The following is a 23,291-nucleotide window of genomic DNA, read 5'->3' as shown; positions in this document are numbered from 1 at the left end:
TGTCATATTAAATCAGGCAGGCTGTAAGTAGGGTTGTGGCGAAGATGGGTTCATATTCAGAAGCCGTATGAAGAATGCAGTTCCACAACAAAGCCGTGAAGAAGTTCTCCCGTCATGACGTCTTTGTACTTACACATTGCAACTGTTACAGCGTAATATCTGAGTCCCAGTGTGTGACTTCACTTTGCATTACGGTGTTGCAGAAGCGCAAAGGGCATGGCTCATGAACGCCCTCCAGGAGCTTTACATACACAAACTGAGGCGCACACACACACACACACACACACACACACACACACACAGCCCTGTGACGCTTTGCTGCCTCAGACGTAACACATCGATGGGGTGAGTCCCCACAATTACACATCTGTGGGTAACACGTTGCACACAAGGAGTTAACAGGAGCGGTAGTCTAGGCCTTAGATTACAGTTTACATGTTGTGTGTGTGTGTGTTTTTTTTTAAAACCTAGATGTTATCTTCATCATAAAAAGAAGAAACCGGTTTTAGACTAGCGGTACTATTTAAGGCAGACTGATCTTATCCTGAGTAAAATAAATCACTTCCTTAAGCTAATCTATCAAAGACTTTAAATGTAAACAATGGGCCTTTGCAATCAATAACCAGAATCAACCAGAGTCTTCTGGTGTATCTGTGCTCATGTTGTTAGTTTTGAACAAGTGTCCAAATTCCTCATAGCCCTAGAATCAGTCAAATTTTTTAAAATGTTTTCTAATTTGAAATCGTGCCTCTTATACTACTTTTCCTCTATACCTTGGTTGTATGTGTGTTGAGAGCCTTTTGAACTAGGGGTGGGAATTGCAGTGAAACTCCCAATACAGTAGGATAACAAAGGATATGATAGGGTACAATCGGATATGATATGATACGATACATGGCCCACAATAATGATGCTATCGCACCCAGTGATTCTTCACAATTTGACTCATTACAAGACTTCCTGTATGATTCAGATACTCAGCCAAAAACAGCAGTAAGCGTTTCCTCCTCTAGATCAGTATTATTTTTCATTTGAGACTCAAGCTTAGGGCAGAATGAACAGTTCAGTGACTTTGTGGAAACAAAGTTTAATGTCTTGGAATAAAACAAGAGGAATGATTTGGCAGTGAGTATAGGATTGTAAACTCAGTCTGTGTTGAGTATTCTTAACAACGTCTATAGCTGACCGCTCAGGCGGAGGCTTTATTCTACCAGAGTGATGAGCTTGCAGCTGAGCTGAGGCCGTGCCAGGCTGCCAGTGGGTGAGCTTACACTGGACGACCTGTCTGTTTCTGTAGGTCAAACACTGGGTTAAAAGGACAGGCTCCCTGGGAAAAGTCACTTCTTAAGTTCCTCCAGAAGACAGAGTCTCGCTGCGAGCAGTTGGCAGATATCACTTGGGTTGGATGCATATCTGAAAAGCAGATTGGCGTCATCCTGCACGCTGTCATTAATGATCCATAGACTTAAACCTATCCTGTATCAGATTGTTTTTCTCTTAAAGATCCCTTCCCATCATCATACCGCATCGGTTTTGATACTTCCAATCCCTGATGTTGATGTTCATGCACAGCAGGAATTATACGGCTCAACAATTCCGAGGTTATTCAGCTTATAAAAATGTCAACATGAATATCAGGTGCAGTCCATTTTAATGTTGCGTTCCTCACCTTTAAAATGTCCCGTGGGTTGTTTTGGGGACTCGTAATGGAGTTGTCAGTCATTGATTGTGGTTGCAGACAGGCGAGGGATTGCCACACGCAGCAAGAGACAGCCTTTCAGTATGGGCTGGCATTTGATGAAATGGCCTTTTGTGTGTTTGTGTTGGTGCGTGTGCGTGTGCCTGTGTGTGTGTGTGTGCATGTGTGTATTTATGGCTAAATACTTGATAAAGTCAGAGCCTTGCAGCTCAGATGTTGGTGGGCCCTGGAGGCAGTTTGAGTTGTCAGTGAGTGGCAGCTCTACTCTGATCAACCTTTAGGGATTTAGATGAAGGTGTGTGACTATTTGATCTGACACCTCGGCCTCCTTTTTGTTTGAGGAGAAGAGGACAGAGATTCTAGTGACGCTCAATGGATTTCCACCTGACCTAGGGGTGCATGGTTAAATCTGGACGCCGGTGGTGTTGGTCGATAAAAGTTTTATAATGTATTATGGGTATTGGCCTCAAATGAATGAACTGATTTGACAGGTTGATGTGATTATGCTTTACCCTGTATTAGTACAAAAGTAGGCCTAAGAATGTCAAATTGACTTCAAGATGGACTTGATGAAAAAGTTATGATGATAATATTCTGAAAAAAGTCTCATTTTTAACTTGTATATAAAAATACAAAACATTTTTCTATATTGGCTTATTTATATTTATTCCAACAACATTGGTGCACATTTGAAATTGTTATGTTTTTTTCTCCCAGTCTCTGTTTGCTGATTGGTTTTCAGTCATTTTGATCTATTTAATGTCAGAAAACATTGAAAAATGGCCATCGTATTTTCCTAAAGCACAAGGTGACCGCTTTAAATTTCTTGTTATGTTTACCCAAAGCCTGAAGGTGCTGTATTTAGTATCATGTAACACAAAGAAAACTGACTTTAATAAATCCAGACAGTGAAATCCATCACTGTGAAAAAAGCAGTAGTCACAATATAATTGTCACATTGAAAGGACACTCTCAGAAATGCTGTATTTAGTGCTATAGCATCCAGTCCTTCATATGGACTGATGAGTCCAGCCTCCACACAGGACGTTGTTCATATGTGAAACCACAAGCTTCACTTGTGAGAAGCCACGTAAAGCATGTAATACTGAAACTAAACAGAGAGCAGAGCAAGCCACATGAGAAACCAGTCCTATAAATACATCAATGGCTGCATGCTATTTGCTGCAGACTACAAGAGGTTTGGTTTCTCACGTCTGGCCTGTGCTACCCCAGAGATCCAAGAAAAGAAAAGCAGCTGATAAAGTTACATTTCATAAGAAATCATTGATACGACTGCATATTTGTCTTTCTTATTTGAAGCTTGTTTGGCAGAATACCAACAACTATTTCATCTGAGCTGGTAAGAATGACTTGCTTTGGTCAATAAGAGATGGAGTCAAGGCCGTCAAACCATCTTATATTTATCATTCAGTCGTTATTTACTTTGAAGTCAAGTTCACACTACCCTGTACTGTATAATCTGAAATACTTTGGTAATCCCAGCGGTTTAGTCATGTACCCACTTTACAAACATGCATGAAAAAAGGCACAATCATGATGTTGTCAGTGGTTGGTACATGCGTTTTCAAATTGTGTGTATTGGCAATCACAGTGATTGCAGAGGTAATTTCATCAGCACGCGATAAAGGACAAATGATTTGTTGGATTTTTATTTTCTCTGGGTGGCTAAACGTGTTGCTATGGGTGGCATTGAGGTTCAGTGGATTTTACAGGGAGTTAATTGCCTTAATCTGTTCCAGCAATTTAACATGGAACATTAAGAGACATGTGCATAATCTGAGCGGTTATACCTGGCTAATTCTGATAAGTATTTCTTCACTCTAAATTTCAGGTTTTTGTGGTTTGCATATGCTCACTCGTGTTGTCTTTCGGATGTTCACTGAAACGTAACAATGCCCGTCTGGCTGTCAGACACTTTGACAGTTTGATGTAGGCAGGGAGAAGTGCGAGCGACTGCAGACAACCTTTCCTCACGTCACTGCTGATCGTCCCGACCTTCGTCTGCTTTGTCAGACATTTCAGAGTTTTTGCCCCGTCATCGATGGCATTGTTGAGTCTGCTCCAGTATACAAAATATGACTATAAGTAACAACATGAAGAACAAGGCAAAGTCATTTCGTGGCAAATCTCTGTATGTCTGCTTTGTACCTCTACATGCAGCAGTTGGCACCTGGCGGAGGTCAAGTAGTGTATCACATGCTTGTCAGTGCAGTCACATCTGAGCAAAGTGCCACCAAAGAGGCTTCAAAGTAAACTTGCTGAGTCAATTGCAGAGTTTCTTCAAATATTTGAAGGTAATTATGCACTCATTAGCATTCGTATCACAAGAGATGGAACAGAGGGCAGGAAATAATTAGCTACTTCTTGCTGTGCAAAAGGCTAATCTGTGTGGATTCTGCCAAATTACTTCTCCATGCTGTGTACTGGTGTATACGTGGAATACAGAAAAACAACACTGTGATCTGTTTGCTCAGTTTTACAAAAGATACAATAACTCTGGTTTGGGCTTCACCCACCTAATCATTTTGTCTGTTACGTCAGATTGGCTTATCACTACAAAGGTTTTATTTTTTTACTTTAGCCTCACGCCAAACTCCTGTTTGACATGTCTGATGTTTGTTTATCCACTACATTCTTTCTACTGAAACATTTCCAGGAGCCTATTTTGATGTTCTTCAAAGTCATGTCCTGATGTTGAATTATAATATCTAATTTAACCAGACAAAGGCTTTTAGTCAGGTTGTTAACTTAAGTTGGCAAGGACTAGGCTTTTAACCAAACTAGCCCCTCCAAAGAGTGAGAAAAGTATTGTTTTTACCTTGAAACTGCTTTTTTTGTGTTTGTTTAATAGGCTCTATCAACTGGTCTGTATGTTCCGAAAAGGTGGACAGCTTTTTCTGAAATTGGCTTGAGTAAAATCTAGAGAAAAATGAACACTGGTAGGTATTTTAAGCTAAAAACAAGCTAGCTAAGCACCACCAACAAGCTAGCGGTACTTCCACTCGCAGACTCTTCTAAATTGCTTCCAACAAGGAACACTATAGATTCGGGGTGTACATGTGTAACTGGTTAGTAAATCATAACTGTTTAGGAAAAATCAGTAAACGAAAAACGTTTTTTTTTTTTTTTTTTTTTTTTTTTATTATTTTAAAATGTTTTAGAGACACGCATTCAATCATCTCTGATCAAAAATAACACACAGTATTTATTTAGAGATGAATAAAGCTACAAATGTTCCACTTTGAAAACGTTACTGCGCTCACAAATGCACGTGATAAATGTTGGATTGCGCAGTCCCGAGGGTCAGGCCTCCATTCGACTACGACCTCAGATCAGACGAGACGCCCCGCTGAATTTAAGCATATTAACTAAGCGGAGTGTTAACCTTCCTGCTTCGTGTTCCAACCGTGGTCAGGGCGCACCGGGGAGACTTATTTATCTGCTCCAGGGCCGAAGTTGTAGTCCTCAACTTCGGGGCTGACCCCCGTCACTTCACTGGGGTGCAGCAAGGCGTAAACAGACAACGGAGAGTCCGGCTTGTTATTTTGAGGTACCGGGCTGTTTATTACGCTCGCGGAGCTTGAACTGTACATACACTTAACATCATGACTCTGATTTCTCCTGCTTATTCTGCTCCGGTCCCCGGCATCAGTGACGTTGCCTCTAACGTTGTCTTTTACCTGCTTTTTGTAACATAACAATGAGTAAGGTCTTTTTACCTGCTCTTTTGTAATGTTAACAGACAAAGAGTAAAGTATTTTACCTGCTTTTTGTAAAGTGTCTTGAGATAACACTTGTTATGAGTTGACGCTATACAAATAAAAATTGAGTTGAATTGAATTGAGCCATTCACAGACAGACATACGGCAAGTTTTCTGTGTTACTTATATAGCCTACTTTATGAAGCACAGTTGTATCTGTCTGACAACTTTGAGTGGCGGCAGTGATGCGGAGGAATCTTTCTGAAAAGCGGCCGCACCCTCCATTGGTTGTATAGCGCGATTGCCGTCCACTTTTTTTTTTTTTTTTTTTTAGATTAATAAATAAAAAAAACGGTTAACCGTGTACACGAAAAAAATACACGTTTAAATTTTTTTTGTAACCGTTCACACCCCTACTATAGACATTTTTTTTTATATTGTTTTTTTTTTACTGGTTAGTTTGTCCATTCGTTTTTGAACACATGGAAACCTTTTCTTTTCCGTTTGATAAACACAGTACATAACTCTAGCCTATAAACAAGCTAGCTGAGCATTGTCAAAGTTCTATCAGCTTTATTGAACTTCTCTGTTTTTTTTTGGAGAGGTTGAGCGGACTAGTTTGCGCACTAAAAACGAGCTAGCTGAGCCCCGTCAAAATATTGCATGTACCAAAGTTATCATTTGTAATTATCTTCGATGATTTGCATAATGAATCCTTGAGTCATAGAGAGCCAGTGCAGGTACTGCTCCACGAACAACACCTGAGAGCACTGTGTGAGAGACTCGGTGTGAAAAGCTTTCACGCAGTGTACTGTAATGAGCCAAGCTCTGCTCCGTCGCTCCCTGCTGTATCCAGAAGATGATTTTCAATTAAAGGGCCCTGCAGAGGCAATGAAAGCTGAGTTATTAGCCTGCGTTAGATTGCACCCTGAGGCCCGCGTTGCTGCTCAGCGGATGGCGGGAAGTTGTGCCAAAAGGTATTACTGCTGTTGGCATGAAGATCAGGCACGATGTAGTTTTCTCCATCTTTTTTCTGTTTTCGTGCTTTAAACCTATTCACTTCGTTGTATGTCATTTTTTTTTCAGTGTTCTGTTTCTCTGTTACCCTTATCTTTTTATTTTTTATTTTTTTTTAAATGAGGCATTGTTACTCTTCCTGTCGACATAAAAAGCATCTGTAGTTCCTTCTGGCGAACAGGAAAGACCACATCTATTGTGATACAGTAATATCTCAAGTGGCATTTCCTGCATGTTTCCAGTTAGAGGGAGGAGGAATCTGGTCCTACAAGAGAGAGAGGGAGAGAAATAGAGAGAGAGAGAGACCTGGGGCTTTCCTCTCTGTCAAATTAATTTCAGGTTAATTACAATAGCATTATCTACGCTTTCAAACCACAGATAAAGCTAAAAGGCTGTTGTATATAATTGCTTCAAGAGGAAAAGGGCTGATTTTGTTGTTATTTCACAATCCCGGCTTCCATGTCTGCCTCTGCCTCTAAATTAGAACCATCAGGCTTCCATCTGAACGCCTAAACCTCTTATTAAGCCCTATTAGGGAGGGACTTGAAATTAATTATGTTTCTCCTGCCTTGTGTGTCACTGACAAAGCTCTTTTTTTCATCTGAGTGTTGAAAACATGCTCTATATTTGATCATCTGTTTACCCTTACCTCCCCCGGTTAAATATATCTCATTGTGAATGTTTTGTAATACCTCAGCCGAACCCCAATGGACGACATCACGGTGTATTTAAATGACGTACTCCGAGGTTTTCACTTCTTTTCACATTATTTGAAATTAATTTCATTTCTGAAGAGCAGGAAATAATTAACGGGGGTCTGGAATTATTGTAATTTCCCAGTCCTTTAATTATACTCATAATCCATTTAACCATCATATTCTGTCAATGTTTTTCAATTATTAGTCACCATAGCCCTAGGCTCTACATAAGGGCTGTCATTATTGTTAGTCTATTGCTTTTTTTTAATTTAACCTTTTGTTTTGACAACTATAATGCTGCAGGAACACCTGGGTATTTACTGTGGGAGTTACATCATACAATTATAATTAGAACTTTAGGACTGTAATCAAGTTTGGGAAAAGGAATCAGAAGCATTAAAGATACAGTACCACAATTGTCACAATACGCTGGCATCAAAGAGCAAACTATAAACTTGATGAGCCAATAGACAGAGAATTAAATTTTATCCATGCAAATGATTCCAAAGCAACCATACATTTTTAAGTAGTGATGCTTTGCCATAGATGACCTCAAACTGATATTAGAGGACAACACCAGACATTAGAAGTTGGGTCCCGGTAGCCTATGGTTAGTGCATGTAGTAAATAAAGCTTTCTGTCTGACAGTTAAGTTGATTATCAGTACGTTTACATGCAGTTAGAAAAAGTCGACTTATTGTGGAAGTCCCACTAAAACTGGACTTTTAAAATACATGTAATCATGTGAGTCCGACTGACATTGTAGAGGAACTGTGGTCATCGGAACCAACACATCTAGATTATAAGGTTAGGTATGGATTTGCTTCTGCATGTATACACCTCGATCTGACCCAGATTAGCCCAGGCGTTTTGCACATGCTCCACAGTTTCCGTAAAAGTCTTTGACCCAAAGTTGACCGTCATAAATGAGTCGCGTAGCAGACGCACATTGTCATCTACCTTTGGATGTGGCAATAAGCTAGAAGTATAGTGTGCATCACATAAGTACCAAAATCAAGTGTTGAGTATGTACAAAATTTGCAATGTTCTAAAGTTGTCCATGTTTCAACTTTTGGACATACAACCAATTTCCCGCTTGCTAATGTGATATCTAGGCCAACCGGAATAAGGTCTAATAATAACTAGCTGAAAGGGGTGATATCGCCACCTGATGTAGCACACAACATTTTCTGTCAATGAATGAAGAACACTTGTCCAATTAAATGGCCCAATCGAGCTATAGCTTGACTTAACTATCCATGTAAACTTACTGTGTAAGTTAATTACAGTTTGTAGTCTCCTTGAATGTACCCCATGGAATGTCTTCCCTCCTGTTGAAATATTACGATGCTATAATGAGCGGGTGATGCAAATGACATTCCAAATACAGTTGAATATTCCAGTGGCGTAAAGGGGGCAGTGACTTATCCAGGAAGCCAAAAGCTGAAAAGAAAAGTTAAAGCGAGTTAACATGTACAGTATGTAAACAATGCATGTTGTTTAACATGCGTGTGAGATTTCAGTAGCACCCTTTAGTGTGCATCGTTGACAGTGGAAGTCCGCAAAAGGAGTTCGATAAGAGTCTTTAGAGAGTGCGGAAGGACGAGATGCAGCAAGACCAGGTCCTTGTGCTCACTCCCCGGGTCCATGTTCCTTCTGTTATCCTTACCGCACTTGGCAGATCCCTGCAGAATACCTGTCAGCGCTGCAGCAGAGCTCTCTGCTGCAAGCTCAGTGATTCCCGGAGAGCAGCAGGCCTCATCAGGAAAACACGGAGAACACCTGCAGCAGCACCTCACTGAGCTCACATTTGTCCTGTACAAATGGCAACAACAGGTTGATGTCAGACAAGGAGGATGTTTGCTTTATACTCCAGGTGGCTCCTTTTTTAATGCACCGCCCGGACATCCCTGAGATAACCGTAACATAAGTTTGAGAATTTGTTTCTCCGCTATAACAGCACCAGTCTCTAAATCAATACAAATGTCCCCTTTTTTTTTTTTTTTCAAATTGAGCCTGGTCTTCATAACACCATTGTGTGCTCCGTCAGGAAGGCATACGCTTCGAATAAGCTCTCCTTTGAATCTCGCGCTTGAGATATATTAGATTCATACGGTCAAATGTATAATATAGCCATGTAGTCTCGTGCTCTTGAATAATAAAAAGTTAATTTTACATGCAGATCTTGTCTGTCCGTATGGATGAGTCAATTACAGTTGGCTATATCCTTTTAGAGACTAAAACGTGTGTGTGTGTGTGTGGTGTGTGTGTGTGTGTGTGTGTGTGTGTGTGTGTGTGGTGTGTGTGTGTGGTGTGTGTGTGTGGTGTGCGTGTGTGTGTGTTCCCCCTCTTTGCTGACTCCTTGGTCTTGCCTCAGAGACCCATAGTGAAGGGTAATAATCATCCTCTATTCAGTCCTGCTGCCTGGTAAAGGGCGTTCTGAGTCTGCTATGTGCTTATTGAACTCCTCCTCATACAAGTTAAGCCCTGTATTAAATCCATTTTCTCTGCTTAGTGTTACTGTATATCACCATTCTCCCACAGACAACACTTCTCCCCCTTTCTCTCTCTCTTGTGTTTGCACACTGCCTTTGTACTCAGCCCCGTCGCATTACAAGAGAAAACAAATCAATAGTAACGATGCTGTTGTATAAGATAAATTAAGTGTAAACCTAATGATCATTTCGTTATCATGTTTTTAGTTTAAATGTATAACATTGACTGATTTCAGTTTTGTTTCCATGAACGCCACAAAATCCAGAGCTTTGAAAAGTACAGTGCAACAGTTTTCCATATGGCTAACAATAAAAGCAGCAATATTAATTTCCAAAGTGGAGAATGTCGACTTGGAGCTTCAGCCCTCAATACTTCCATTGTGGGTATATTTGGTGCACATTTTCTCACTTCTGATAAGTCCAAATGACCAAAATAGTTAAAAATTTTACCACTGCAGAAAGCAACGTCATCCAATAGCCTTTGTGTACCAGCCACACTATGATAACCTTGTGTGTTCGTTATTACATGAGGCTTAAAGGCAGTAAACTCTGAGAGTAGCTGCAACTAAAGATTTGTCTTATTGCTTCGGAATCGTAAGCGGTTAATGAAATCAAATTAGCGGCACATTGACTTTGAGCTGTAGAGCCAAAGTTATATTGGATCGATTCACACCGCACAATACCCACAGGCTCAATGTATTAACAGGCAATACAGTGATGGGGTTGAGCCTAAGATGTTATGTCTATATATACATTCTTCTCATTTTCAACAGAAACATGTTTATCTTTTCAAATTCAACAATATGTTCAGCTTCCATTTATTTATTTAGTTTCTATCCAGTTCTTCACCACACTCAATATTGAAAGCTGTTGGCTCTCTTATAATGGTGAGATATCCGTTGGGAGCTAGCCATCTATCCAGCACTTCCATTGTCACCAGTGGTTAGCGATTCAAAAAAACAAAAACAAGGCTTTCTTTTCAGTGCTTTGATCGTTTTTACAGTTTGACCTGCAAACCTGGAGTTTGAGCGGAGAGTTGATGGATGGATTTTTAGCTACAATTATTCGCAGATATTTATTTTTAGACTTGAATTAAAGCTGAATTGTGGTTAAATGACTGCCAATGGGTTTTTGGATTGCAATACGGTGCCCTACCCCCCCACCCCCCCACCCCCCAATTCTCCAATTTCTACTGTTCTCCTGCAATCAGCCATAGCACTCAAAAGTATATGCGAGTTGACAATTACACTTGGAAACCAGAATAATTCTGATACCAAAATCCAGTCCAGCCGCGCCTACAGAATCTGTATTTAGATGTAGAGATTATTCCACACTAAATTTCTGCTTCATTCTCCGGTTTTATTGTCATTTTGAGTCGTGGTTCGTACAGTTTACAAGCAGTTATGCTGTTGCTCTGGCAGTGCATGCTTCAGAATGTCATATAGCTAAAAATAATTGGAAAATGCAACAAATAGGTCAACTGTCAGACCTCACTGTACCACCAGTGAGTTTCAAGTTGCTGAGAAAATCAGTCTGCAAGTCATCTAAAAATCATTCATCATCACGCTCACTCCCCTTCTGGTGATTTTCAGATTACACAGCCTTAATTTCAGAGCCCACTTAATGACACTGCTTTGGCTGAGGTTTCGCTATTCCTCTCGTATTCCACGATGACTTTTCGAGATTTTCCTGAAAAAAACCCAGCCCACACCAGACCGAGAGTCGCCCCCCAACGCTCCCCTCTGCCTTTTCCTCCTGGAGAATCCTCTTGTCGGGGGATTTCCTTTCTGGCTCCCTCTGCGGGCTCACAGCCCACAGAGACTTTGTACTAAATCAACCAATTTTTTATTTATTTATTTTTTGCTTTTTTTGTACCAACTATAATTTTCTGCCCTCTTCTCTTTCCCCATGCCCTCCTCCTACATCAGCATACTGTATTCTCATGTCAGGGTAATGATATGTTAGACTCGGCGTGGATTAGTGCGGGTTATTAGTGAGCCTAAAGTGTGGAATTACAATCAGGCCCATGTTTATTCGAGGCCGCTTATAATTGTGGGCGTAGATGTGTGCAGGGTCTGTAATCTGATTCCTCACTCGTTTCCTCTGATGAGTGTGCACAGCCTTATGCAAGAGGTTATGTGTGGTAATGAGCCCCTGGCAAATGATGCCTCTGTTTATCACGTTTGGAGAAAATCATTTGCATGCCGTTCTCCGGTGAGACTGTGGTTCACTTCCTCTTCGTCTCCTTCCTCTGATGGGTTCTCTCCCCCTCGCTGCTCCTGAATTGACATCAGTTGTGTTCTTGGGTATGCAAATCCAGGTTTATGAGCAATCAGAGCTGTCACCCAACCCCCACGTGACCAGAGTCGCAATGGATTCTCGTGTAGAATTCCACCATCATTGTCAGGATTGTGTTTGATGGCTGTCATTTACTCAGCATCTTCCCAGGGTGCCGTTAGCGTTCATTTAGAGATTTTCCCCCCATGCTCTCTGAGCTCCCATTAGTTTGAATTGCGACCTAGTTCCATTGGCGGGGATCACAGGGGCAGCCTTCATTTTCCGATGAAATATGATGCTTTGTGTCTCTAATCAGAGCTTTTTGTTCGGGCTGATCCCTCTCAGCACCTTCCGTTTGGAGAACACGCTGAGTCAGCCGGACCTGTGACCCAGTTCCAAACAAACACACAGATGCAGCAGTCGACGGCTTTGCAGACTTTTCTGGCTGCTCTTAATGATGCTTTAATGGAGCGCAGGCTGCTCTGTGATGGTTGCACACAGATTGATCCCACCTCCCTTTGATTGTTTTGTTGCTTTCTCCCCCTGTAGGGAACCTTTTGTAAGCCAGTGTGGTACCACCAAATTCATTTCCTGGGTTCTTCTTTTGTTCCATTGTCAACCCTTACATGGCTCATGTTCTGGTATATTCGCCGGGCTCATCAGATTGTTCTGGTAATTGAAAAATGCAGGCACGTGTGTACGCACGCACACTTTGATAACAAAACAACAAAAGGCTGAACGAAACAGGCTAAACATGGATTTTCTTTTTAATCCAGTGAAAACTGAATTGGTCGTTGGCTGACTTAAATGCTTTTCTTGCTGATACAGATACAGACCCTCAGAGTGGAAGAGGGATTGGGTAACTGCATGGTCATTGCTCAGCTGTACGTGTTTCTACTATTTGTGGTCTGCGAGGGTCTCCTCCTTCACCCACTACCTCTTCCTCTTTTTGTTTTGCATATGTTGTCATTACTTTGTAGACATTTCCTCTTGCCAAATTACAAACCTTTACACTTGCATGTGATGGACAGCTCATTCAGCTGTGGCCTCTTTCCTTCTGATGTTTCTTTATGTTGCTCTTCATTATACCGTCTAATACAAGATTTGTCTGATCTGACACATGCTGTACTGCTAACTGAAAGTCTGATCTCAGAGCCTCTGATTAGGCTGTAATGTCACATAAACCACGGCTTTATTGAACTTCTTTGCTCTATCAGAAATCCAAATGAGAATCCAACCAATATAGGATTTAGCAGTGTGGTACTTATATTGGTTTGGATGAAAAAAATTAACCATTTACCAATTATGGCGACTAATATGGTTACACATTTTATTTGAGGTATTTACAGATTTGACTCTTGTATGACTCTATATGGTTCTCAGAAGGCTCACAAATAACTTAATGAAAGCTTCTGTGAGAGACTTTCAGTTCTGTTTAATTTTGGTGACCTCTGTGGACTAAAGGGGTATCTTTTTTATCTTTGCTGATTTTGTTCCTGTACACGTTCAAGTAGTGTATCCTGCCTTCTCTTAAAAGTCTAATGTAGCATTTATCTTGAATCTTTGCCATCAGATATCAAGAAAAGGCTGTTTCTGCAGTGCACCGGTAAACCTTTTGTCTGACGCCTACCCTGCGGCAGCAGTTTCAGGCATTACTAATATCATTATGAAAACAATCAATCTTGTCACTGATGGTCTTATTTGCTTTTGTAGATCACAAAGAGGCATCAGTATTAATTTCATTATTTTTCATAACCAGTTAAAAAACTTCTCACAGGACCTTTTAACAATCCGTGTGCAGACCTCTGTCTGCCCAGCTGTGATTCTCGGCTACAACTGCAGCAGACATTGCTCAGAGGAGAAGGATATAGATCACCGCTCAGCTGGACAAACTCAGTTTCCAAACAACTCAAGTCTTGTTTTCTGCATAAAGTGTTCTGCAAAAAGGTTTTTGGATGAGAAAAACATACAGATACAGACATGCATCAGCCAACTCATCCAAATAGTTCTCTATCGGTAACTTCAACTTTAGAAATAACACTGACCTTGACCTCACTTACAGCCTAATTGAAACCTGCATGATTTTTGGTTGATGCCTGCACACAGTGCTACAGTGAGGGCAGAGCAACGAGCCGGATCTCAGTCTCCAGGGCTGGAAGAGAGCCTCTGAAAGCACCATGGCAACAGCAGACGTACCTGTATGATGTCTTCTTATTTGTTATGATTTAGCTGCTAGTTAGCTTATTAATATTGGTGATTTTGTGTGTGTGTGTATGTGTGTGTGAGAGAGTGCAGGAGCATTTTTACCGGTGTTTGTTGCAAAAGCGACCTCAGAGTTCTTTGTTCCTGATATGTGTCCACCATAACAACTTTAGAGCTAAACTGTACCAGAATGAAAAAGAAAATAAACTGTTGTTGTGCGCCACCTGACATTGTAATGAAACATAATCGGCCTCTCCGATGGCAGGTGATTGTGGGAGAAAACACTGGATTCATGTAATGTGCCGGCAGAGCGCTGTGAAGGCTCCGTTGCCCGCGGCGAGGGTCTTTTTTTAATTAAGCCATCATTCACCACTGGAAACCTCTTGTTGAAGCTGCCCTGCATGCATTCCCACAGCAGGACATGCATACACACTCACTGGTGTCATTTCTGCCTGCAGGTATCCTCTTAACACAGCCACCGGTCATGCTGTCAGAGTATTGGCTGTGTGGAGGTGTGTGTGTGTGTGTACAGGGGTCTTGTACTTTAGACAGGTGTCGGTCATGGCTGGTTTAACATCTTCATATTGTTCACCTCCCTCTGAATGAGAGAACATGTGTCATCACTCAGGATTTCATTGTTGTTTCTAATATGACCTTGAGATGTTGAAGCTTCGACAACACATTGGATGATGAGAGAACAGCCTCCATAATAATAATTTATCCTTTATTAATCCTGCGAGGGGAAATTCAGTTTTACATTCTGTCTAATGAACATGCTACACAAACAGGATCCGATGGACATGCATTAATGAAGAGGTCTCAGAGGGAGGGGGCTGCTCACAGCGAGTGCTCAAGAGCAGTTTTTGGGGTTTGGTGCCTTGCTCAAGGGTACCTAGGCAGTGCTCAGGAATTGGACTGGCACCTCTCCAGCTATCAGACCAATTTCCGAATTTGGTCTGTGGTCCGGGACTTGAACCGGCGACCCTCCGATTCCCAACCCAAGTCCCTACAGACTGAGCTACTGCTGCCTATACTTGCAGATCTACAAGGAAAGAGAGGAAAGTACATTGTTGAGCGTATCAGAAAATCATTATCGTGTGATTCTGGTTTTTGATTAGAGTTTCTACTTTTGCAAAGTGATTCAGGTTTTCTAACTCAGTCGTTTTCAATGTTTTTCTGTGTTCTTGAAGGAAATTGCTGACTCTGCTGAACACATTTTGATCACATTGAGAGGTTGTTGTTTTTTTTCCCTTTTTGCTTGTATTGGACAGGACAGCCAAAAAGAGACAGGAAATGTTGTGAGGAGAGAGGGGGACTACATGCAGCAAAGGGCAGAGGTCGTTTTCGAACCCACAGCCGCTGATACAGGGACTTTAGCCACTGTACATTGGGTGCGCAAAAGAACCGCTAGGCTATCGGCGCTCTATCCCCAGATATTTTTAAGATTTAACTTTTCTTAATGTCTTATTTAGAGGTGGGCCCCTAAATAAAAAAAAAATACATTCTGCACTTTATCTCTTCAAATATCATCTATTGATTATCACAGAATCGCTGTAATCATTGAATTATCACTAATGTGGGACTCGTGTCGTGACTTGTTGTCGAGTCGTGTTATGTGCTATCGTATCGCTTTCTAGCACATTCCCTCTCCTCGTCCGATTGATTCCTTTTCATTTAGCAAACAAAATGTGTTTTTTGTATAATGGTCCAAGAAACCTTATCTGTTCTATACATACCTGTTTGTCTTATTTGAGAAAACTCATTCAATTCTGTAACACTGCAATTAGCGATACACCGATTGGTAAAACCAGGGCCGATACCGATAAATAACAATTTAGCCGATTGCAGATTCCGCCCTTTGTTTCATGACTCCTTTTGGTGTTACTCCCACAAGTCAACATTTTGTCTCATGTTTGACAGTGAAAACAAGTCAGTTTATTCATAAGGTGACTTCACCTGTCCTCTTCTCCTATATTAGATGTCAACTGTAAATTGATATGGCACAACAAACAAACATTGGCTAACACAACCTTATTTGCAGATGTGCCGATGTCTGTCAACAGGGCCGATATCGGCGCTACCCATGTTGAACCGATGCATCGGTGCATCCCTACCTGCAATATTTTATTATCGCTTCGTCTTTTTTTTTGCTGTAATTTTGAGGAGATTTGTTTTCCTCAGGCATTATTGCCGTTTTGCCGTTCCTTGGTTTCCTTCTAGTGGGTGGCAGAAATGTGTTGATATTACAGCCTTGACAGTGCCAGGCCCAGCCGTCACACAGTGTCAGACTGCGTGGGTGGACATCCTGTGGATGTGTGATGCCTCTTCTACACATTGCAGTGCCACACAATTAGCGCCACGAGGGAGCCAAACACTTTATTGCCTTTTTTTCCCCCCCCTCTCCCCCCTCTGTTATATCTCCTCCTCCTCCTCCTCCTTCTCATCTTATTCTCCTCTCTCCTCTTTCTGCAGCAATCTATAACTATGATGCCCGGGGAGAGGAGGAGCTGTCGCTGCAGATTGGAGACACAGTGCACATACTTGAGACATATGAAGGTGAGAACGTGGGTACTAATGACACGCACGATCAAAGCTGACACGCCAATGTCTGACATGATCTTCCTGTCATCACTCGTCCTGCTTGTGTTTTGTCAAATGTTTGTACACGTGTTCAATAAAAGTGAGAATCTTTATGATGCTGTAAATGAAGGCAGTAGCAGCTCTGCCCTCCTCAATAAGGCGTGTTTTTACAGCTTTTATTATCAATCAATAAATAGAAGTTAACTTCAGAGCAGGGTTTTATTCTTCTTCTGTCCAATTGACTTCACACATTTAACACCATTGTGTTCTCCATCAGATTGGTACAGAGGCCATAGGCTAAGAAGAAGATCCAAAAAGGTGAGTGACTAATAAACAGGTTTTACACAGTCATAAACAAGTTACAGGGCATTTGTTTTCGGTTCTCACACATTTAGTTGTGCATGTTTATAAATGTTGTTTCATTTAAATCACGAGCTTGTTTGCATTGTGGTCTCTTTCTCTTCCAGGGCATATTTCCTGCCTGCTACATTCACCTGAAAGAGGCCACGGTCGAGGGCAATGGGTCAGTGCTTCTTCACTTTTGCTTTCGATTAGCACTCGCACGTTTTTTGAACTGACGTTCTTCTTAGTTTCACATTGTGAATGTGTATCGTAGGTCAACTAACACAGGTCATATGTCGCAGTTCTTTTGGTTACTCCGCAGAGACTGTTACTGCAGATTCCGAGAAGACTTGATGCTGACCAAAGGAATTACATTAAAATGAATTGATGAGCTTATTGTGATATAATGTAAATATCTAATAGGATACATTCTGACGTGTTTTAAAGGAATGGACAAAATCCTACATTGCTGTGGCATATTTGCCTGGCAAACCCTTTCTGCCTGTTATTCCTCCCCAGTAAACCTCCTTAGAGCCCGACCGATTTATCAGCCAGCCGATATCATCCGTCAAGCATACCCAGTGACTATCGGTATCGGCTCATTTTTATCACAGATATGTGCTGGTATTACTAGATGTATTCACCAGTCAAATAGCATTTCATTTGAGTATCGTTGTATTACACTAGCAGTTATCTTTCACCAGCAGAGGGCGCTATATGGATTACAACAAGCATCATCACTCTCCAGAGTGTCAAGCAGTGATGCATGTACATGCACAGTTACTTTCCAGTTGAGAGACCATAATGTCTTCATTAAAAATCTTTACCACTCTCCAAAATATCGACGTCCGTATCGGCTCCAAAACTTCCATATCGGTTAGGCCGTAAACCTCCCATCTCAGGAAGTTCTGGAGGGATTCAATCGGACTCCAGGAGGAGCCGATTAGATTGTTGTGGTCAGATGTCAAAAGTGAAGGCCACAGTGACCTCACTCATTTAGACTTGTTGGCAGAGGAATTCATATAAACTTTAGGCTATGATTCTAGTTTTCATAAGCTTGAGAAGTGCTTCTAATTTTATGCACTAACAACATTAATTATAAATCCGTATTAGGAAGAATATGGTTATTACGATGGGGGTGAAAATCCATTTGAGCCTAGTTAGGACAGAATCACACATCAAATAGAAAAACAAATAGTTCTAAAGTTTGTCCTCCCAAAAGATCTTCTGACCTACTGAGGAGTTTGTATTTATTTTTTGGCTTCAAAAAAAGAACTGAATTTAAGTTTTTTTTTTTTTAACACAACAGCCTCACAGATACAGACGGCCTGAAGGTTGTTGAAGTGGAAAGATCTGCACTTGATAGGACTTGACAAGTGTGTTTGTTTTTGCACAACTTTCTGCCACTGTTTTGTTTTTATCTGTCTTCTCTGATTTCACTTGCAAAACACGCACACAAAAAAAGGGATAAACCCCGAAAACTTCAAAGTCCTTAAAATCAACCCAGAACATGGAGGAAGGCTTTAAAAAAAACAAAAAAAACAAATAATCACAACTTAATGATGCGATCAAAGAAGTAAATAGATGATAAGAATGATGAATTATTAACAGGCAACATGCAGTGTTTGATTCTGACAGCGTCTCAGTGTGGAGAGTAAATGGCAGAAAGGTCAACAAAACATTTTTCATTTTCTTTGCAGGCAAAAGGAGACGGTTATTCCCACAGAGCTGCCCCTGGTTACGGAGGTCACTACCACACTGCGGGAGTGGGCAACAATATGGAGGGACTTATATGTGGTAAGAAATCCTTTACACACTCCTACATATACATTCATGTCATGTATGCTTTTTGAACAGAGAAGGCAATACATCAATGTCAGAGGGCGACAAAAATAAACACTTAAATGAGTGAAGAACTTTGCCTCCCTTCACTGTCCTGTACCTGCAGGTGTTTGCATGTGGTGTCCTGCAGGACTGAACCACCCTGAAGTCTTAAACGTCCTCCAGTTTCTCAGCTGTACACATGTTCATCTGTCTGTTTTCCGCCTCCAGGGGGACAAACGTGAGATGTTCAACTCTGTCCGCGACATGATCTACGACCTGATCGAGTGGCGTTCACAGATCCTGTCCGGCACCCTCCCGCAGGACGAGCTCGCTGAGCTCAAACAGAGAGTCACCTCCAAGATAGACTACGGCAACAAGTGAGGATCAGCTCTTTAGAGGCTCTTATCTATGTCCTTCCCGTCCTCCGCAGCTAGTATCTATGCGGTTAAAAAAAAGACTCTTGTTGGATTAGGTCAGTCAATAGAAAAAGACAGGTCATCACTTAGCTCGACGACAAACCGGAGGGATTCTACTCCAGGAAGCTATACTGTATTCCATCATGAAATGACAGCTCGTGCTTTGTCTGCGGTGAAGATCTGTTAAAAAAAAAAAAAAAAAAAAAATTGTGAAGCTCCATTCTTCTCCTGTGATGAAACTTTGAACCTCTGGCCAGGTAGAGAAATGGGTTTTGCCTCTGCAGACGCAGGGAGTGATGAGGTGATGAAATACACTGACTGCATGTTGGCAGCATGCTGGGATCTGCACAGACTCCCTCCGAAGAAGAGAGAGTGGAATAGGAGCTTTGAGAAAAAAAAAAGAAGAAAAATAGTGAGCTTTTGGGAAATGACATGATGAGGATGGAATGAGTAAGAGGGAGTGGTGGCATTCAGTCAATGTCTGTTTTTATCCTCATTTAGTTTATGTGAATACATTTATCTTGCATAGTATTGTGTATTGTGTGTGTTCTGCATCTTGATGCTGCTTTTACTCATTTACTCTCCCCCCGTTTTTGATTTAAGGTACCTTGATCTGGATCTGGTGGTCAGAGACGAAGATGGAAACATTCTGGACCCAGAGATCACCAGCACTGTCAGCTTGTTCAGAGCACACGAGGCGGCCTCCAAACAAATCGAGGATCGGATACAAGAGGAGAAGGTACAACCACAGAAGATCTTCTAGTGCCTCTTATGAGTTTTAAACACCTTCAATAAACCTGAAGTGAAGATGAGTAAAAGCACAGGAACACGGATGATGAGATCTGAATGCTGTCAGTTGTTGATCTCATACTTTCCATTTTTTTTCAATCTCATCCTGAGTCAAATAGTTCCAGTTACATTATTTGCATTAGAGAAACGATTACCGCTCCCCAGACAAGAGAATTGTGTTAAATGACCCCTCATCTGTCTTCATTAGAAGCTGCTTCCCTCTACTGTTGCTTTCACTCCAATCTGCTGCACAAAAATATCAATATTTTAAACCCCGCTCTTCTTGGGGTGTCATAGCAGATTGGTTGGTCTCCTACTTTGGTTCTGCCTTAAATATTTTAAGTACAGGATGGATTTCTTTGTACTCTTCAATTTTATATATTTTTATGTTACCAGGAATTTCCCGTTGAGATATAAAGACAACAAAAGAATTTCACACAAGGTTTTGCACTAAGAACAAAAAGACCATAACAAGCAGAAATGACATCAGACATTAAAATGATCAGTGCTAAGCAGTAAGTAATGTGTATACCCTGGTTGATTTATCTTTTAGTTAATGTTATAAACTCATCCTCTAGTTTTATAATCATCATTAAAATCATGCTCTGGTGTAAGGTGACGCCTTAGCTCGGACCAGGATGATGGAGCAAAATCACTGAAAGCTTTTCTACCAAATACAGAGCGAGTTAAAGAAATGATACATTTACCTTCCAGGGACAATAAAGGTCTGAACTGACACACAGGGTTAGAGCTACTGAGAGTTTGAAGGAGTCAGAAGAGAAGTAGGCACATCATATAGGAAGGCCTTATAAAGACACATGTTCCAATGCTCCACCCTTCGGTTGTACCAGGAAGTTAAATCACACAAGACACAATGATGTGTGCAGGAAACCCGTACCATAGACAAATCACAACGCAGCATGGTACACTGAGTCCAACGTTTCCATGAAGATGATGTAGCATGTATATAAAGATCATCTCACATAATTTCTGATAAAAATGTTGCTTGAATAAGTTTCTTATAACATACAAAATACAACCAGGATTTGCTTCTGAAGGAGAAACCCAATTGTTCCCTCAATTTTCTTTTTAGACAACCAATATGATGAGTGAATTACAGATTTTCTTCCAAGAAAAAAAAAAAAAAAAAGAGGTAGTTACGTATATGTTGGATTGTATCCAATCACATCATTTGAGTCTTTAATATGAGACATCATTTACAAAGGTTTCTCTGGACTATATGAACCGCTGCTTGTTCATTGCACCTGCAGAGGAACCACCCTTCCTCTTTTTTGAAGATTTATTTTTTGGGCTTTTTAGGCCTTTTATTATTGTAGCGATAGGACAGTGAGGCCCATAAGTGACGATTGAGCAGCATTACTTTTTGCACAAGCCTATATTTGATTTTGTTTGAAAAAGCTGCTGACTCTATCTTTAAATACTTCACTATTTTTAAAACTAATGAAAAAAAAAACAAAACAGCTTCCTCATGTAATTTACACAGTAGCACAAACTTTGAAGAGCCTCTTGTGGGGTTTTAAAGTAACCATTGAATGAAGTTTTCCTTTTTAAATCAAAATAGCACAAGTCTACAGAGAATATAACAATATCAACCAGGTGGATAAAGTATTTTTCATTGTTAGATAAACATCAGAAACCGATGTTTTACAATTTAGAATTGAGGGGTTGTTGTTTGCACGATGAAAGTACAGAAAAGGAGCCTCTCCTGGTACACAAACAAGCTTGACTTCTGCTTCAGAAAGTCAGGAACTGGGCCACAGTCCCTGTCTATTTCTCTTGGCGTATCGGTGGCATACCTCACCTGAATGTCAGCTGGCAGCGTGTAGGAGTGCCAGACGCTAAGTGCCCTGCAGTTATGTGGTCTCATCTTGGGTGACCTTTTCATCCAGAGGTCTTTATTGCATATGCATGGGCAATAAGAAAGTGTCCAGGTCAGTGTGATAAATATTTATGATTTGGCACCAGCATATTTTTGAAGGGCATCCAGGGTGACACGCAATCAGTCCGCCTGTTCGCTGCAGATGCACTTCTTGAGATCAAGTGACTGTAAAGGCTTTTTTATTCCAGCGTGGAATACATTAAAATGGATATCGATAGCTTTATAGACATTGTTAAATCTCACTTCTTAACTTGTTTAATATCCAGAAAGACACAGAGGCGATTGGCTGACACTCAATAATCCAAAGTGCAGTTGCCAGCCACACCCACACACAGCATTTCTTTCTTCATACACCGACGTTGTTCCTCTCCTGGACTCATTGCTCAAATCAGGCAGGCCTGAGGTCTAGCTGAATGTGACTGAAAGCTGTGGAAGAATGCCCAATATTGAATTCAATATCTTTGTTTCCCTCCCACAGTCTCAGAAGCAGAATATTGATCTGACCAGGCAAGCAAAGTTCGCCTCCACACCGGCGTTCGCCCTCTTTGTGACTCTGAAGAATGTTGTGTGTAAGATCGGCGAGGACGCAGAGGTGCTCATGTCTCTCTACGACCCGGTCGATTCCAAGTTTATCAGGTAAACCCGCAAGTGCTTATTTACTTCTCTCACATTCTGTGTTTCATTCTTTTCTTCTGTTTGCAAATAATTGAATGATTAATGTCCACTCTGTTGCAAGAGTAAAATATTTTGTTTGCAGCAGTCTACACTATGTTGGTTTTATTTGAATGAAGCCAGCACAGTGGAGATGGTTAGTATAATCTATAGTCTATTTCTCAAAAACACGTCATGTTGCTGTCTGTAAATCAAGAGATGATAAATCAGCATGTTTACCACACATGTGCAAGATTGAAACCAACCCCTCTATGTACTAAGATTGTCAAAAAACGACATAATTTTCGAAACCCTAACCCCATTCTGTAGCATCAAAAAGTGCCAAAGTTTAAAGAGATAGCAGCACACACCAAACAACTTATAAAGATGTCCGTTCCTCCACAAAAGTGAAAGCAGTGATGTGCTGGATCTTGTTTAGCCTTGATGCTGTCGCGCTTCTTCCTGTCCATTGTGTGTGTTTGTGTCTCTGTGCTCCGTCCTCCCGCACACCTGCAGCTCTCACACAGCTTCTACAAAGCAGACTCTTCTCATTTACGGGTCGGGCAAATACAGAAGTTTACTGAAGTCCCTTCCGGCGTCTCACAAACTTGGACAAGTTATTAGCATCTAGTGCGAGGAGACAGTAATGTCACCTGGTTGCTGTGTTTCATTTAGCCCT

General features: G+C 41.1%; 1 protein-coding gene across 1 annotated transcript in view; it reads left to right on the top strand.

Annotated features, from left to right (window-relative positions):
• The window catches only part of dock1 (dedicator of cytokinesis 1), a 201,673-nt gene that overhangs the window by 8,961 nt on the left and 169,421 nt on the right, over positions 1-23,291 (top strand). The window contains exons 2-8 of the mRNA XM_020644719.3: positions 16,583-16,666; positions 16,968-17,008; positions 17,158-17,213; positions 18,733-18,829; positions 19,085-19,233; positions 19,876-20,011; positions 22,440-22,597. Coding sequence (XP_020500375.2) covers positions 16,583-16,666; positions 16,968-17,008; positions 17,158-17,213; positions 18,733-18,829; positions 19,085-19,233; positions 19,876-20,011; positions 22,440-22,597 — 721 coding nt within the window. The remainder of the gene's footprint in view (positions 1-16,582; positions 16,667-16,967; positions 17,009-17,157; positions 17,214-18,732; positions 18,830-19,084; positions 19,234-19,875; positions 20,012-22,439; positions 22,598-23,291) is intronic.

Source organism: Labrus bergylta, chromosome 21 (assembly GCF_963930695.1).
Source record: "Labrus bergylta chromosome 21, fLabBer1.1, whole genome shotgun sequence".
Lineage (NCBI taxonomy): Eukaryota > Metazoa > Chordata > Actinopteri > Labriformes > Labridae > Labrus > Labrus bergylta.
The sequence above is the reverse complement of the archived record's forward strand: the minus strand, read 5'-3'. Positions and strand labels throughout refer to the sequence as shown.